The following is a 19,283-nucleotide window of genomic DNA, read 5'->3' as shown; positions in this document are numbered from 1 at the left end:
TACTTTTATAGCCTCACTACTGTTTTTCACTGTCTTTTTACTGTTGTTTTATTTCTTTACTTACCTATTGTTCATCTAATACTTTTTTTCCACTATTGGTTAGAGCCTGTAAGTAAGCATTTCCTTGTAAGGTTGCATTTCCTTGTACCTGTTGTATTCGGCACACATGACGAATAAACTTTGATTTGATAGCTAATACTTACAAGGATTCCTAAATCATTGTTTACCTGTTTGGGGTAGGGGGCAGCATTTTCACTTTTGGATAAATAGCATGCCCAAACTGAACTGCCTCCTACTATGTCCCATATCCTAATATATGCATATTATTATTAGTATTGGATAGAAAACATTCTGAAGTTTCTAAAACTTTTTGAATCATGTCTGTGAGTATATCAGAACTTATTTAGCAGGCGAAACCCTGAGGACAAACTATTCAGATTTGTTTTTTTGAAGTCACTGTCTTTTCAATATGTTTTCATGGGGAATCCAGAATTCTAATCGACTTTCCTGCAGTTCCTACCGCTTCCACTGGATGTCACCAGTTTGTATAAATTGGTTGAGGTTTTTCTTTTGTGTAAAGAAGAAGTACCATAGCTCAGAACGAACGTCACTTCATGTGTACCTTTTGATAGAGGCGTGTAACCAGAAAAGTAGCGTCAGTTTGTTTTGCTCCTGTATTGAACACAGATCATCCCGTCTTCAATTTGATCGATTATATACATTTAGAAATGTGTAAAGTTGTATTACAAAAGTAGTTTGAAATATTTTGGCAAAGTTTACAGGTAACTTTTGAGATATTTTGTAGCGACGTTGCGTAAGTTGGAAGCGGTGTTTTTCTGGATCAAACGCGCCAAATAAATTGACATTTTGGATATATATCGACTGAATTAATCGAACAAAATGGACCATTTGTGATGTTTATGGGACATATAGGAGTGCCAACAAAAGAAGCTCGTCAAAGGTAAGGCATGATTTTCATTTTATTTCTGCGTTTTGTGTCGCGCCTGCAGAGTTGAAATATGCTACTCTTGTTATTTACGGTTGTGCTATCATCAGATAATAGCATCTTATGCTTTCGCTGAAAAGCCTTTTTGAAATCTGACACGTTGGCTGGATTCACAACGAGTGTAGCTTTAATTTGCTATCTTACATGTGTAATTTAATGAAAGTTTGATTTTTATAGAAATGTATTTGAATTTGGAGCTCTGCATTTTCCCTGGCTATTGGCCATATGGGACGCAAGCGTCCCGCCTACCCCAGTGAGGCTAAGAATAATGAAAATGACTGCAGGTTCTACTGGTCATTGTTTTCAGGCTCGTTGTATTGGTGCTAGCTAGGTACCAACGATATATCGTACATCCCTGATACACACCACATTTCACAGAGACAGAAACAATTCATTGATTGACACTAAATGAGGTAATGCAGTATGTTGTTAGTCCCAGAGGTCTAGTTATATTGACACCTGCTGTAAGCTATACACCGAGTGTACAAAACATTAGGAACACCTGCACTTTCCATGACAGACTGACCAGGTGAAAGCTGTGATCCCTTATTTATGTCACTCATCTACACTTTCAATTAGTGTAGATGAAGGGGACGAGACAGGTTAATGAATGATTTTTAAGCCTTATGACAATTGAGAAATTGATTGTGTATGTGTGTCATTCAGAGGGTGAATGGGCAAGATAAAATATTTAAGCGTCTTTGAACAGGGTATGGTAGTAGGTGCCAGGAGCACCGGTTTGAGTGTGTCAAGAACGGTAACGCTGCAGGGTTTTGTGTATCAAGAATGGTCCACCACCCAAAGGACATCCAGCCAACTTGACACAACTGTGGGAAGCATTGGAGTAAACATGGGCCAGTATCCCTGTGCAATGCTTTCGACACCTTGTAGAGTCCATGCACCTAGGGCACAAGGGTGTGAAACGCAATATTAGGAAGGTGTTCTTAATGTTTTGTACACTCAGTACAGGTCTCCAGTGGGGACATCAGGTAAACAGCCAGGCCTAGGGCTCTGGTTTGAGAAGAAACAGGTCTAATTAGAGTATCAGGAGGCCAGTCAGCAATACAGACATTATGACCATGATCTGGAGACACTCCCCATCTCCCCCTTACTAATTAGATGCCCCATGCCTCGTCTTGGACCACACTTGCTGCTTCTCATGAATACAAGTTCAAAGATAAGAGGAGGAGGCGGCCTGGATTAGATTAGAGCTACTTAGTGATTGTGGTCTCTATCTGAAAGAGCTCTTTCACCTTGCACAAAGGACTGATAGCATCTTACCAGAAAGAAACGGCCACCCTCTGTCATAACACACACCCGCACATGCACGCACACAGAGAGCACACTTGGATTGTCGTGTGGACCGACCATCAAACAGCAGACTTTGATAAGTACCCACACTCTGAAAGTAGACAGAAGATCTGTCCAGGTTACTGAGTCATACGAGCGACAGAACCCCTCGGTCTTTCGCTCCAACTCACCACACATGCCTTAGTCAAGTGTCTTCATTCATTATTGACACATCATCAGTTTTCCAATAAATTAGTTAGAAAAACACGGATGGTTGGAAGGCTGACATTTACTATTTGGACCTCTCATCAATGTTGTATGTCATAGAATACATACTCCTCTGTCACAGGGCACACCTGGGTAGTTGTGTTTTATGAATAGTGGTAGGTAAGTATTTGCAAATAGCACTAACAATCAAATGTATGTGTATATTTGTATTCTGGGCCAATTCATGTCAAGCCCAACCAGTCAGTTTTTCCACTGCAAATTAATCTATCCAAGTCAAAATATTTAGCTGTAGTTGGGTTAAAATCGGATTCCATAATCATGTGTATCCAAATGCAATACGGCCTGTGCGTCTCTGATGGCTCTTCCAGGTCACTAACCGTGGCATCACCAAAGTAAGGCTATTGTACATGTGTCTATCTTGCACCGTCATGCAATTATTAAGAGACTAGAGACAATGAGCTAATCCTAAACAACTAGTGTTCTCGTATTAACTAATTGAGTCAAGTAAAAGCAAGGATGTAAAGGTGGAACACAAAAGCATATGATGTGTGTGCAAATTTAAATGAGGATTTACCAATACAAAATGATGAATGTAAAGTCAAATCAAAGAGTTACTCTAAGTTAGGACTGCATTTACTCAAACAACTAATTGGTTTATTAGTCCCGAATGAATTAACACTCAAACAATAGCAGTTAACATGGAATATATAATACAAAATAAAACAGAGTAAATGTCTATCACAATAACACAGTCATAGGGTTTATGAGATAGGTAAATCCCTATACTGTTTGCCCTCACTTTTAAGTGGAGTGCGTGGGGATTTGGATTTTGCCAGCACTGATCTGACCAGTAGTGGCATGTAGCCACATGAAGCCAGGCTTCCCCAAAATATTGGCAAAAAAAATAAAAATAGTATCCGTTTCCAAATTTGAATTCAATTTGCAAGAGGCTGAATGTACGGTCTCCCCCCCGGAGAAAGGATCAGAGCAAACGAAACAGCACCCGAAACAGCACCCCTTTGTCTCTGTATGTGTAGCCCATCTATCTATCGATAGATCTATCTGATGCTGTCTGGTCAAAAAGTGTATGACATTGTTGCCGCCCGTAGGATTGAATGCAAGGGATGCCAGCGGTCATTTGGCCTACCCTGATGAAAAGGTATAAAATAATATTAAAATCAGCAGTGAGCTAAACTGAGTGAGCTCATATATGAATGGTTCAGTTGCACCCTAAAAAAATAAGCGCCATACCAATCACATCAATTGAAAAATGTCATTGACAGAAAAAACTTGTATTGTTGCATCTCCCTGTGTTGTTGTCCTCCGGTGGCTAGCTAGTTAGCTAGCATTTAAAAAAATATATAATTTTAACCTTTATTTTGATAGGGGAGACATTGAGACCTAGGTCCCTTTTCCAATTGTGATTACACACACACACACACACACAGAGATAAATCAGAACCATGGCGAGCCAAATCATATTTAGCTTACGTATATAGGACTAAATTGTTATTGGTATCTTTTAGTTGTCACTGTATTAGATTAAGCAGAGGTGATTTGATAAAGTTGAAATGGTGCTGGTATAGTGGAGGCAACTCCTGTTTGTTTGAGACTTGCAGTAACTCTCCGTGGTTCTAAATCAATAGTTGTTTAGTGGTCCGAAAATGTCAGAAACATGAACTTGCTTAACCGTGCTGTAGGTTATGTAACTGTTTGTTACATGCAATATGCTTTGTGGACTTCACCAGACAGAGGTTGCTCTCCGGTTTTGTGATGAAAGAAAGGTGTGGTTGAATTTATTCTGCCACTTCTTATTGTCTCAGCCTTAGGCATATATACCAGTGTCAAGGCATATGAACTAACAGGTTATAGAGCAAACAACGCAATTATCAAAACACATAGGCTGCAATATGCCAGTAGCTTCCCCAGTGATTTTACACACACACGACTACTGCTGAGCAGCTCACCTGCACATGGGATAGAGCTAGGAGGGAAGCAGGGACAGAAAGCCCCATTGGATTACGCTAATACAAAAGTCAACCAACCACTGCCATACAGGAGAAGTAGGTGCAAATTACTTCCTGCTATGAAGGCTTTTTAAAAAGGTTCACAAACAGTCCTAGTTTCGGTCAACATAACTCCTAAATAAAAAGGTAGTTTAAGGACTTACCTGGAGATCCTTGGAGTTTGGCTTTCTTTACTGAAATAGAAAGAGAAAAAACAACTGTTAGAAACAAAGACATAAAACTGTGTTTTTAATAAAACCTAGACAGCAAGTCGTTATGCCTGCTCATGATTTACTTCAAGGATATCATACGGACTCTGATAAGGCTGATTGCTGTAGGCTAGCCCTACATTGTGTACAATTCATGTGATCGGGTGTTCACTTCACGTCACTTCGGTGTCCCCCTAAGAGGCCACAGTCAGAGCCAGGATATCCGTCATGCTGAGAGTGTAACCGGATCAGTGAATCATGGAACAGAAAGAAGTCACACGGACACCAATCAGCCACGTGTTATCAACCACAACGACAGAAAAACAAGGGCACATGACATTTGTCGGTGAGTTCTGACATTCATTGATATGCAGACCGACAGATGGGGCACATGTTGATGAGGCATGGAGTAGGATTGTGTTAGACGTGGCCAGACGTGTCTGAGTGAGCATCACAATATTCTCTCAATCTATCAGCAGAAAACACCAGCCTATCACATTTTTGAGAAGCACCAAATACTAACAAAAAAAAGTGGCATGGGGGAATAGAATCCACCACTGTTAATAATTGACCACGTTTACATGCGCACAGTATACCAGATAAGGTCTTAAGCTGTTTACATGCAACTTTTAAATCCCGCTAACGAATAGCCCTGTATCCATGAATACACCAAATACTCCTAATGGAAGTTCATATGGGTTAAATGGAATAGTAACTGAAGTCAGTACACTGACTGTAGACCTATAACCTCTCATATGTAGCATGATATTAACTCCTGCTGAATTAGGCATTTCTTGCAGAAAAATGATACAACAAGTGTGCGTGTAATGTGTCATCTTTGAAACTTATGCAAGAAGACAGTATTTCAACCACATAAAATATGCACCCAAGACAAACTGTAATCTATTCATAAACATTAATTCTAAAACATTCATTCAGAAGTTATGACAGAAGAGAAGCTGCATGTACAGCACATTCGGAAAGTATTCAGACCCCTTGACTTTATCCACATTGTTACGTTACAGCCTCATTATAAAATTGATTAAATAAATAATTTCCCTAATCAATCTACACACAATGGCCCATAATGAAAAAGCGAAAACAGGTTTTAAGAAATGTTTGCACATTTAATACTTTATTTTTATTCAGACCCTTTGCTATAAGACTCAAAATTGAGCTCAGGTGCATCCTGTTTCCAACTTGATATAAGTCCATCTGTCATAAATTAAATTGATTGGACATGTTTTGGAAAGGCACACACCGGTCTATATAAAGGTCCCACAGTTGACAGTGCATGTCAGAGGAAAAACCAAGCCATGAGGTTGAAGGAATTGTCCTTAGAGCAGCAAGACAGGATTGAGTCGAGGCACAGATCTGGGGAAGGGTACCAAAACATATCTGCAGCATTGAAGGTCGCCAAGAACACAGTGGCCTCCATCATTCTAAAATGGAAGAAGTTTGGAACCATCGAGACTCTTCGTAGAACTGGCTGGCCGCCCGGCTAAACTGGGCAATAGGGGGAGAAAGTTCTTGGTCAGGGAGGTGACCAAGAACCCGATGGTCACTGACAGAGCTCCAGAGTTCCTCTGTGGAAATGGGAGAACCTTCCAGAAGGACAACACTCTCTGCATCACTCTAGCAATCAGGTATTTTTTATTTTATTTAACTAGGCAAGTAAGGCCTTTATTGGTGGAGTGGCCAGGCGGAAGCCACTCCTCAGTAAAGGGTACATGACAGTGTCGTGGCAGAATCAGAATTAGTTGGGTAACATAGATAAGATGTTTTATTTTCATAATATGCTTGTGAGATACTTGTCATTTAGAATGTATTTTGTGTACTATATTGTTGGCCGGTTGCAGTTATCGGTTCTCTGTCAGGGTTCAGTTACTTGGGCCACAGAAAGGGGAGAGGTCAAGCTTGTCTTCATATGTAAATGTATCTTTTAAACTATGTGAAGGGATGATTGAGGGGGAACCAATTATCTCTTGGCTCCACAATGTCTGTGTGCCAGTCACTGTCTCTCTGTGATCTTGTCCAGGAGGGGGTGTATTTGATATATGCCATTGGGTGAGGTAATGGTGTTGGTCCTGAGTGGTACCAAGAGCGAGATAAGAACATAGTTTAGGAGACCAAAGCTGAACGATAATTTATAGCCAATGCTGTCTGGCTATGTGTGTCTTCGCTATAAAGGATCTCAGTTGCAATGTGTAAGCACTCTCAGAGAATTCATTTATAGACACTGAATTGATCTGAGAGTCACAGGGTTGTGATGGAGCTCATAATAATTAAAGATGGACTTTATGATAACTCTGACTTGTGTGGTGGTTTGCTCTCATGATTTGGTAAATACAGGAAATTTCCACTACTACGACAGCCCGCTTGGAGTTTGCCAAAGGGCACCTAAATGACTCTTAGACCATGTAAAACAAGATTCTCTGGTCTGATGAAACCAAGATTGAACTATCTGGCCTGAATGCCAAGCATCCCATCTGGAGGAAACCTACAGCAAAGTACAGAGAGATCCTTGATGAAAACCTGCTCCAAAGCGCTGAGGATCTCAGACTGGGGTGAAGGTTTGTATTTGCTATGGATCCCCATCAGTTGCTGCCAATCGGGATCTTCCTTAGGTCCAACAAAATTAAGGTAGTTACAAATATATTGTAAAGATACATTTTTTTTTTTTTACAACAGATTTCACAACACACCAAGTGTGTGCCCTCAGGCCCCTACACCACATATCGACAACACAAAATCCATGTGTATGTTATCATGTGTGTCGTGTCTTTGGCTTTACCGGATTAAGTGATATGAGGTGTAAACCCATAACACACACGTTTTTCCAGCAGCAGACTATGATCGATAATGTCAGAAGCTGCACTGAAGTCCAACAAAAAAGCTCCCAATCTTTTTATCATCAATTTCTCTCAGCCAATCATCATTTGTGTAAGTGCTGTGCTTGTTGAATGTCCTTCCCTAGAAGCTTGCTGAACGTCTGTCAATTTGTTTACTGTAAAATAGCATTGTATCTGGGCAAACACAATTTTTTCACAAAGGTTGGTAACAGGCTGATTGGTCGGCTATTTGAGCCAGTAAAGTGGGCTTTACTATTCTTAGGTAGCGGAATTACTTTTGCTTCCCTCTAGGCCTGAGGGAACACACTTTCTAGTAGGTTTAAATTGAAGATATAGCAAATAAGAGTGGCAATAACGTTCACTATTATCCTCAGTAATTTTCTATACAAGATGTCAGACCCCGGTGGCTTGTCATTGTTGATAGACAATTTTTTAACCTCTTCCACACTAAATTTACGGAATTCAAAACTACAATTGTCTTTTATAATTTGGTCAGATATAATTGGATGTGTAGTGACAGTGTTTGTAGTTGGCATGTCATGCCTAGATTTGCTTATCTGGCCAATTAAAAAAATAATTAAAAGTAGTTTGCAATATCAGGCGGTTTTCTGATGAATGAGCCATCGGTTTCAAAAAATTATGGGTTGAGTTTACCTTTTTTCCAATAATGTCATTGAAGGTGCTCCAAAGCTATTTACTATATTTCTTTATGTCATTTATCTTTGTTTCATAGTGTAGTTTCTTCTTCTTTTTATTCAGTTTAGTCACATGATTTCTCAATTTGCAGTACGTTTGCCAATCGGCTGTGCAGCCAGACTTATTTGCCATTCCTTTTGCGTCATCCCTCTCAACCACACAATTTTTCAAATCCTCGTCAATCCACAGGATTTAACAGTTTTTACAGTCATTTTCTTAAAATGGTTGCATGCTTATTAGTAACTGGGATAAGCAATTTCATTAACCTCTTGAAGCTGTGTGTTGCAATATTGCTCCTGTGATTTCATGAATATGAATATTTGTATTAATATTATTTGACTGTTGCGCTATGCTATTCACTGGTTGCTGACGAAAATAATCCCATGACAGGGATGGGTAGCGTCAAGAAGTTAAAGTGTCAAGTGCAACGTTTTTTTGCTCCTCATTACACACCACCGACCAACAAATATTCTTCACATCAACAACATAGGAATCACTCCAAAACGTATTTTATGTGTTAAGGCCCGTCCTTTGGTTTTCCTAGATATGGCTAGTATATTGTGATCACTACCTCCGATGGATCTGGAAACTACTTTCAAGCTATTTTCTGCAGCATCAGTAAAAATGTGATAAATATATGTTGATGATTTCATTCCTGTGCTGTTTGTAACTACCCTGGTAGGTTGACTGATAACCTGAACCAGGTTGCAGGCACTGGTTACAGTTTGAAGCTTTTTCTTGAGTGGGCAGCTTGATGAAAACCAGTCAATATTTATATAATCCAGAAAATATACATCTCTGTTGAAATCACATACATTATCAAGCATTTCACACATATTATCCAGATACTGACTGTTAAGCTACATATGTTAACCTTTCTAGCGCAGGCATTCCGCTAGCGGAATATTCCTCTGAAAAGGCAGCGCACGAAATTGAAAAATGTTTTTTAGAAATATGTAACTTTCAGACATTAACAAGTCCAACACAGGAAATTAAAGAAACTTCTTGTTAATCTACCCATCGTGTCCGATTTCAAAAACGCTTTACAGCGAAAGCACAACATATTATGTTAGATCACCACCAAGTCAAAAAAAACACAGCCATTTTTCCAGCCAAAGATATGATTCACAAAAAGCAGAAATATAGATAAAATGAATCACTAACCTTTGATGATCTTCATCAGATGACACTCATAGGGCATCATGTTACACAATACATGTATGTTTTGTTCGATAATGTGCATATTTATATCCAAATATCTCAGTTTACATTGGCGCGTTACGTGCAGTAATGTTTTGATTCCAAACATCCGGTGATTTTGCAGAAATACTCATAATAAATGATACAAGTGTTATTCACAGAATTAAAGATAGATTTCTCCTTAATGCAACCCCTGTGTCAGATTTTTTTTTAACTTTACGGAAAAAGCATAATCTGAGAACGACGCACAGAGCCCAATCCAGCCAGAGAAATATGCGCCATATTAAAGTCAACAGAAGTTAGAAATAACACTATAAATATTCACTTACCTTTGATGATCTTCATCAGAAGGCACTCCCAGGAATCCCAGTTGGACAATAAATGACTGATTTGTTCCATAAAGTCCATAATTTATGTCCAAATAGTCACTTGTTGTTAGCGTGTTCAGCCCAGTAATCCAACTTCATGAGGCGCGAGCTCTTCGTCCAGACAAAAACTCGAAAAGTTCCGTTACAGGTCGTAGAAACATGTCAAACGATGTATGGAATCAATCTTTAGGATGTTAACATAAAAATTCAATAATTCTCTGTATTCTCTGACCACCACACTCATCGCAGTCTGTGATCACGCCTACCACCGTCGTGTCGTCAGCAAACTTGGTGTTGGAGTCGTGCGTGGCCACAGTCACACGAAGGGACTAAGCACAAACCACTGATGGGCCTCTGTGTAGAGGGTTAGTGTGGAGGAGGTGTTATTGCCTACCCTCACCACCTGGGGCCGGCCTGTTAGGAAGGCCAGGACACAGTTGCAGAAGGAGGTGTTCAGTCCCAGGGTCCCCAGCTTGGTGATGAGATATGGAGGGGACTATAGTGTTGAATGCTGAGCTGTAGTCTATGAACAGCATTCTCACATACTGTAGTTATTTTTCTTGTCCAAGTGGGAGAGGGCAGTGTGAAGTGCATTTGAAATTATGTCATCTGTGGATCTGTTTGGGAAGTATGCAAATTGGAGTGGTCCAGGGTGTCTTGGATGATGGTGTGTATGTGTGTCATGACAAGCCTTTCAAAAGCACTTTGTATTTACAGATGTGAGTGCTATACGTCGATAGTCACAGCTGAATCTGTGCCAAAGTCAACATGGCCCATTTCATGAGTGGTAGCTATAGCCTTCAGCCCAGAGCCGATATTGCCTGTAATCCATGGTTTTTAGTTTGGATACGTTTGCATAGTCACTGTGGGTGCTACGTCATCTATGCACTTATTGATGAAGCCCGTGACTGTTCTGGTAAACTCCTCAATGGTATCGGATGAATCCCGGCACATATTGCAGGAAATTAGCTTCAAAACAACATTTTCCTCGGTCGCTCAAATTAAATAAAATCAAGCTGGTGGTGTATTTAATATAGGCTCAGTAAACAATAAAAACATGTGAAAAGGGGGGGCCCTAGGGGGAAAAAGGTTGGGAACCCCTGCTCTGCACAGACACTCATTTCCTCTCCCTCACACTGGGAAATTCTCAATTGGGCAAAGGTCTGTACACTCCTCGACTCCTCCATCCCCCACTCCTTCATGAAACCAATAAGTGGTCGCAATATGTAGGAGACAGTGGAGGCTCCTGAAGGGGAATAGGTTTGTCGTGCCCTCTTCACGACTGTCTTGGTGTGCTTGGACCATTCTAGTTTGTTGGTGATGTGGCACCACATGGCCAGGTCTCTGATCTCCTCCCTATAGGCTGTCTCACCATTGTTGGTGATCAGGCCTACCACTGCTGTGTCATCAGCAAACTTAATGATGGTGGAGGATGTTCAGGATCATCCTACCATGGAAGAGGTTTGAAATCCCTTACACTCCCATTGAAACAACTGTTTTCTCAGATGAGAAAAGCATGCACACATTTAAAAATGATAAGCTACTTATCCTTGTAACTATACTGAACATTTATTTAATTTTTTCATCCCAGCCCCCGTCCCCGCAGGAGGTCTTTTGCCTTTTGGTAGGCCACCATTGTAAATAAGAATGTTCTTAATTAACTGACTTGCCTAGTTAAATAAAGGTTCAATAAAAATGAATTTAAAAAAATTAACACAACATGCAACAATTTGAAAGATTTTACTGAGTTACATTTCAAAAGGAAATCAGTGAATTTAAATAAATAAATAAGGCCCTAATCTATGGATTTCATATGACTGGGCAGGGGTGCTGCCATGGGTAGGCCTGGGAGGGGGGGCATAGGCCCACCCACTTGGCAGCAAGGCTCACTCACTCGGGCGCAAGGCCCAGCCAATCAGAATGAGTTTTTCCCCACAAAAGGGCATTGTTACAGAGAGAAATACTCATCAGCACCAGAAATAAGCTTTGTGTGCATATGGAACATTTCTGCCAAGAGTGTGCAAAGCTGTCATCAAGGCAAAGCATGGCTACTTTGAAGAATCTAAAGTATATTTTGATTTATTTAACCATTTTTGGTTACTACATGATTCCATATGTGTTATTTCATAGTTTGGATGTCTTCACTATTATTCTACAATGTAGAAAATAGTAAAAAAAAGAAAAACCCTTGAATGAGTAAGTGTGTCCAAACTTTTGACTGGTACTGTAAGTGTTTCCAGACAGGCTCTTCTAGGCCACCAGGCTGTGACTCTGGCCTGTGAGTTGGCACGATGGCATGATGTCCCAATCAAGCTGATGCCTTGTTAGCAGAGGAAAACAGAGCAGAGAGCCATAAAGTGAGGGGCCATTATGATGGAAACTGATGCTCATCTCTCCTCTGCTCAGCCCTCCATCTTTGTGGAAGCGGCTGTGTGAAGCCATCAGTGTTTGGCCAGGGGCAGTTACTCAGTTACCCCATCAACATACTGTTTTCTAATCTGCTCTACGGTGTGCTCAACTAATGTCTAGCCATATTGGTTTCTTTACTAAATAAGCTGACAAGAGGGACATATTTGATATTGGCAACCACAAAATATCACTAAGCAGTAAAAGTTATAATAATTTGAGCCAGGGTGTATTAGTTTTAGTAGATTAAAAACACAGCATAGCAAAGAAAATATGGGATAGAAAAAAGCTAACAGCAGTTCCACAAAACAATACTACATACCAACATAATTTATTACATCCACTCAAACTTTAACTGCCAGCAGCCCAGCACGAGGCGCATTTTAATATTGACTCGCTTGCGACTGTTACTTAACTCAGAGGATTAGTACTGGTAACACTTAAATTGGCACTCCAGTCTCCTTTTCACCTCATTGTTAAATATTACTGAACTGTCAGAGCTAGAAGCACAAGCATTTCACTACACCTGCAATAACATCAGTTAAACATGCGTATGTGACCAATACATTTGATTTGATAACACCTGGTTTACTTAACAAAAGTCACATCTCAATAGGAGGTCCAGGTAAGTCATGACATAGCACAAGTGTGCTCATCTATTATCCCTCAAGCAAGGGGGGAAGCCGATGACATCACAGATTCCCATCAGACCATCTCCTTGAATGCCCTACTCGCTGAAGTTTGCAGTTATGTCTAAAAATATTTTTCTCAAAACATAGTTTTCTTACCTTTTAGTACTGTGTTCTTTACTGTATTTATAAGTGAGATAAAGGTAAAACAGTAAAAGTTTTTTTTTAAATAGCTGGAGGACATCTTTAAGTTGGGGACAGAGGAGGCACATCATGTGAAAACATGGTGGATGGGAGGGACAGAAACTCCTGACTCTGGCCCTGCATGCCTGGAGTGCTGTGGCTAGAGAGCGTCGTCAGGCGGGCCCAGGGAGACAGGAAGCAGGAAGATAAATTCAGCAAGTTGGGTCAAAGGCTCTGCTGCGGCTGGTATTGTTCTGTATTTACACATTGCACTGAGCATATGAAGTGGAGGCTATGGGCGGGTGGGCGAGCAGGCGAGAGAGAGAAACAGATGTCTATAGGATTACTTTTGCAATCTCTCAGCGCTCTCCCCCTCTCTGCTCTCACAATTTTGCTACTGTACTCACAATCTCTGTCTGTTCTATTGGACTTGTTCTTGTTTCTCCCTTTCAACATGACATCTTTCCCATGTCATTCCCCTCTCACACGATCTTCATGATTTAAAGGCCTAGTCCATACACCTTCGAGCTGTCTGTCTGTCGCTTTATCTATATATCAGATTATTGACACAGCTGAATCTGTGCCAAAGTCAACATTGCCCATTTCACGACATTGTTTGCTTTCATTTCATGAAGACTGTCACGAACACTGTTTTTCTATAGCACTAAGAGACACACATCACTGTTTTTTCAGAGGAGCCACAGACTAAATCCCAGTCCATGTCAATGGCACACTTAGCATATGAAAAGGCTTGGTGGTACTCCAAAAATATTCTGTCTGCAAAAATGATCTACCAAATCAGGATGTCTATCCAGGATCCACACATTACAATCCCTAGGTTTTCTGGAGAATATTATTAATGGTCCCTGTGTACTGTCCACCTAGCCACGCTCCACACACAGCAGGGGTCTCTGTGACTGTCCCTTGTCCACCCTATCCTGTTTCACACACAGCAGGGGTCTCATGACTGTCCCTGTCACACGTGGGCACTTGGAGGGGAGACCACTTATCTGTTGTGTAGACATCACCATGGAGAGGGGCCTTTCTAAAGGTAATAAATAAACCAAAAACCATGGCGCTGCTGTACGGGGGAATGGGTGAGTCACAGCAGCCAATCACATACAGGCCGACCAGACGGTTTAGTGGGGACTCAATGGAGTGGCAGGTAGCCTAGCATTTAAAATCTGTAATTTTGAGTGTTCATTAGGCTACTTGTCTCTGGATATGCTGTGTCAACCCATCCAGACTCCTTATGACCCATTCACTGCCACACGCTCTCATCTCTTCTGGCCTGTGACAGGCCCAGATAGAGACTTGGCTATAAGAGGTGTCAAACAAGATTGCTCTGGATGAGGATAATTAAGGTTAGCCCATGGACAGATGCCAAGAGAAGACAGATACCATTTATACTGTTTTGTTACCTGACCAAGTCTGGACGTGACAACAATAGCCGCGGACTGAATTAGGTAAACTGAAAATTTTTAAGACTCACTTGCATGGTGTGATGAGCCTGACAACTGAATTTGTAGTTGGTTAGAACTGTGATCACAGACAGACCTAGGTGGCAAGACACACAAGCTCCTATAATAAGTACCTCTGCCAACTGGTCACAATCACACATCTGTGCCATAATGTACCTGCCAAAATATAATGATTGTAGAGATATGAAAATAATACCTCAGAGCGTGGTTGACACTGGCATGTCTGCTATGTACACTTGCATGAAATGGACAAAAACATGTTTTGAACATTATTAGTCTTGATGGAGATAGGCCTGAAGGACTAGACTTGACACTCAACACCTGCCTGTTTTATTTTCTCTCAGTGTCAAAAAGAGAAAGAGTGACCGTACCAGCCACAGAGGTATTGACGACAGGGGGAGATAATAAAACTAATCAGATACTAGTAATCATTTTTCTATTTGGGTATTATTTTGTAACATTTTAGTATTTTTCCCAAAATGGCCGATTAATTAGGGCCAATTTCAAGTTTTCATAACAATGGTAATCGGCATTTTTGGACACTGAAAATGGCCAATTACATTGCACTCCATGAGGAGACTGCGTGGCAGGCTGACAACCTGTTATGCAGTGCAGCAAGGAGCCAAGGTAAGGTGCTAACTAGCATTTAACGTATCTTATAAAAAAACAATCAATCTTAACATAATCACTAGTTAACTACACATGGTTGATGATAGAGGTCGATCGATTCATCGGAATGGCCGATTAATTAGGACCGATTTCAAGTTTTCATAAGAATCGGAAATCGGTAATTTTGGACCGATTTTGCCATCTTTTTTTTACACCTTTATTTAATCTTTATTTAACTAGGCAAGTCAGTTAAGAACACATTCTTATTTTCAATGACGGCCTAGGAACGGTGGGTTAACTGCCTTGTTCAGGGGCAGAACGACAGATTTTTACCTTGTCAGCATAGGGATTCAATCTTGCAACCTTACGGTTAACTAGTCCAATGCTCTAACCACCTGCCTCACGAGGAGCCCGCCTGTTACGCGAATGCAGTAAGAAGCTAGGGTGAGTTGCTAGCTAGCATTAAACTTAATCAATCATAATCACTAGTTATTACTACACATGGTTGATGATATTACTAGTCTATCTAGCGTGCCCTGCGTTGCATATAATCGATGCAGTGCGCATTCACGAAAAAAGACTGTCGTTGCTCCATTGTGTACCTAACCATAAACACCAATGCCTTTCTTAAAATCAATACACAGAAGTATATATTTTAAACCTGCATATTTAGCTAAAAGTAATCCGGGTTAGCAGGCCATATTAACCAGGTGAAATTATGTCACTTCTCTTGCGTTCATTGCACGCAGAGTCAGGGTATATGCAACAGTTTGGGCCGCCTGGCTCATTGTGAACTAATTTACCAGAATTTTACGTAATTATGACATAACATTGAAGGTTGTGCAATGTAACAGGAATATTTAGACTGATGGATGCCACACGTTAGATAAAATACGGAACGGTTCCGTATTTCACTGAAAGAATAAAAGTCTCGTTTTCGAGATGATAGTTTCCGGATTCGACCATATTAATGACCTATGGCTCGCATTTCTGTGTGTTATTATGTTATAATTAAGTCTATGATTTGATAGAGCAGTCTGACTGAGCGATGGTAGGCACCAGCAGGCTCATAAGCACTCATTCAAACAGCACTTTTGTGGGTTTTGCCAGCAGCTCTGCTGTTTATGACTTCAAGCCTATCAACTCCCGAGATTAGGCTGGTGTAATGATGTGATGTGAAATGGCTAGCTAGTTAGCGGGGTGCACGCTAATAGCGTTTCAAACGTCACTCGCTCTGAGACTTGGAGTAGTTGTTCCCCTTGCTCTATGGGTAACGCTGCTTCGAGGGTGGCTGTTGTCGTTGTGTTCCTGGTTCGAGCCCAGGTAGGAGCGAGGAGAGGTACGGAAGCTATACTGTTACATTGGCAATACTAAAGTGCCTATAAGAACATCCAATAGTCAAAGGTATATGAAATACAAATGGTATAGAGAGAAATAGACCTATAATTCCTATAATAACTACAACCTAAAACTTCTTACCTGGGAATATTGAAGACTCGGTAAAAGGAACCACCAGCTTTCATATGTTCTCATGTTCTGAGCAAGGAACTTAAACGTTAGCTTTTTTACATGGCACATATTGCACTTTTACTTTCTTCTCCAACACTTTGTTTTTGCATTTTTTAAACCAAATTGAACATGTTTCATTATTTATTTGAGGCTAAATTGATTTTATTGATGTATTATATTAAGTTAAAATAAGTGTTCATTTAGTATTGTTGTAATTGTTATTATTACAAATAAATTAATAAATAAATAATAATAAAAAATAATATATAAAAAAGAAATAAAATACATCAATAAATGTAAAAAAAAATAATACAAATAAAACAAAAATAGTCTGATTAAGCGGTATCGGCTTTTTTTGGTCCTCCAATAAATCGGTATCGGCGTTGAAAAATCATAATCGGTCCACCTCTACTCCAGACAGCATTCTAAAAAAAATTATAACATGTGCTTTACCTGATATGTAATAGGACTATACTATCTTAAAGTAAGTGTCCAGTGTTTCCAGATATCTATGAAATATGACCTATAATGAATTACAATATGAGTGAAATTGTTTAATCATGTTAAAAAGCAGCTTTTCTCTGTTGAAATGGGGTGGGCGTACCTCAATAACAGAATTGTGAGGGCGAATACTGGTCATTAAAAATATTCATGTGATAGACCAATGATTGGCAAGCTCATCCTCCTCAAAAAGATGACATCATCCTCTCCGAGGCAATAGCAAGCATTTCTGAAACATCTTTTTAAGATACAAGTTTGAGGTGAGGATTTTGATTTTCCTCCAATTTACACTTTGGACACAAATACGGGTACAGGATGAGTCAACAACATTATATGGGTATGAGTTAACAGAATATGAACAGAACAGTTAGATTTAATGGATAGTTACTTCAAGACAGTTTAGGATGTTAAACAGAGACACTGCCAAACATGTCTAGTAAATTAGATATTTAGAGGAAATGGACATGGTGATCTAAGACATCCACAATCTAAAGATAAAAGGCTGTCTAGTATCTAGAATCACACACACCTCGTTAAGATGGCATTGGTTTACATGATATTAAAATCAAACAAGTTATAAATATACTTTGATATCCAATTACACTATTACACCTGCTAAAAATATTTATCTAGTGAAACTGCTTTTTACTACATATTCCAATGTAGTAATTTGGAAAACTGTTGACAAATGTCAAAACATTGACAAATGTTGAGTCACAGCTGACAGAGAAGAAAACACTGGGAAACAGCTGGTGAATAATTACGTAATGTAGACATGCAGTCTCCAAATCCAAATAAAATAAACTATTTTATTATAATATCTGAGCTTCATGAGTTTCTCCTCCCTATCTGTATAAGGGAGACAAAAACGTAAATAACTCGGCTTCAACAAGGGAAAAAAACGTAAACAATCACGGTCGCATAAGTTCAATTCGTTCAGTTTGGTCCATCCTGCTGTCAAAACCGTTACATATAATGTTTGCGAATAACACTCTGCTTTACTTGAGACAATTGTATTTCTTTCGCTTTAAGAAGTCAACATAAATGAAAATGTATTAAAGAAAAATGTAATAACTCACCTCTTACACAAAGTAGAGACATGGCAAAAGTTTATCTGACAATTCCTCTAGTTCAAAAATGCGCTCGGCACGGCAACATTACAAACAATGCCTCCAATCACTTTTTAAATTCTTCGCAGAATTTCCAGAGTTAGAGGTGGGCTTGAGATGCTGGAAATGGAAACATAAATGTTCGGCAGTGAGCAATAGGTGCCTGCCAAAGGCACGCCATGGAAAAAATCATTAGACTAACCTGACAGCACCGCGATAAGAGGGCGGTGCCGAAGTACTCTGTAATGACATCTAGCCCATCCATTGAGGGAGCATAATCTCTGAAAAGGGCGGACCGTACAGAAGGTTCTGACCAATCGATGAAGAGAGACTGAAAACCACAGTTGAGGGAACAGGTGGTGACGCAGACTCCTAGATAGTGTCCTGCGCTGTAGTTTTTTTGTTTGTAATTTTTGCAGACTCTCTTATCTAGAGAGCAATTAGGGTTAAGTGCCTTGCTCAAAGCCTGGAGTTGTTTTGTCCGCTGCATTGCCAGTTGGTCTTCTTTGGTTATCATCCTTTACAATCAGATTCAGATCCCTTGTAGTTTTATATTGTTTCCTTGGAATTCTAACATGTTGCCATGACATAGAAAGCTTTTGCATGTAGACCTATATTAAAACACTATTGAATAGCCTTTCACTGAAAAATGTCATTTAATTGCAAATTCAATCAATACTATTACTATTTATGTCTACACAAGCAGCCCAATTCTGATATTTTTTACACTTGTTGGTCTTTTGACCAATCACATCAGATCTTTCACATCAGATATTTTTCAGACTTGGGCTGCCTGTGTAAATGCAGCCTTAGAGTCGAACTGGTACCCCCTGTATATATTCTCGCTATTGTTATTTTACTGCTGGTCTTTAATTATTTGTTACTTTTATTTATTTTTTAGGTATTTTGCACAAAACTACATTGTTGGTTAAGGGCTTGTAAGTAAGCAATTCACTGTAAGGTCTACACCTGGTGTATTCGGCACGTGTGATAAATAACAT

General features: G+C 39.8%; 1 protein-coding gene across 4 annotated transcripts in view; it reads right to left on the bottom strand.

Annotated features, from left to right (window-relative positions):
• Positions 1 to 18,478, bottom strand: part of LOC110509879 (protein unc-13 homolog B) — a 129,791-nt gene extending 111,313 nt beyond the window's left edge. For 3 of the 4 annotated variants that reach the window (XM_036967424.1, XM_021591059.2, XM_021591060.2), the window contains exons 1-2: positions 18,253 to 18,477; positions 4,695 to 4,724 (exon numbers count right to left, since the gene is read on the bottom strand). In XM_036967424.1, the coding sequence (XP_036823319.1) occupies positions 4,695 to 4,724; positions 18,253 to 18,274 (52 nt within the window). In that variant the 5' untranslated portion in view covers positions 18,275 to 18,477. Of the gene's footprint in view, positions 1 to 4,694; positions 4,725 to 18,252 lie in introns of all 4 variants that reach the window. The other variant, XM_036967423.1, reaches the window with a different exon arrangement.
• Positions 18,479 to 19,283: the final 805 nt, after the last annotated feature.

This window comes from Oncorhynchus mykiss, chromosome Y (assembly GCF_013265735.2).
Source record: "Oncorhynchus mykiss isolate Arlee chromosome Y, USDA_OmykA_1.1, whole genome shotgun sequence".
In the NCBI taxonomy this organism is placed as follows: Eukaryota; Metazoa; Chordata; class Actinopteri; order Salmoniformes; family Salmonidae; genus Oncorhynchus; species Oncorhynchus mykiss.
This window is presented reverse-complemented; position numbering and strand designations above follow the sequence as displayed.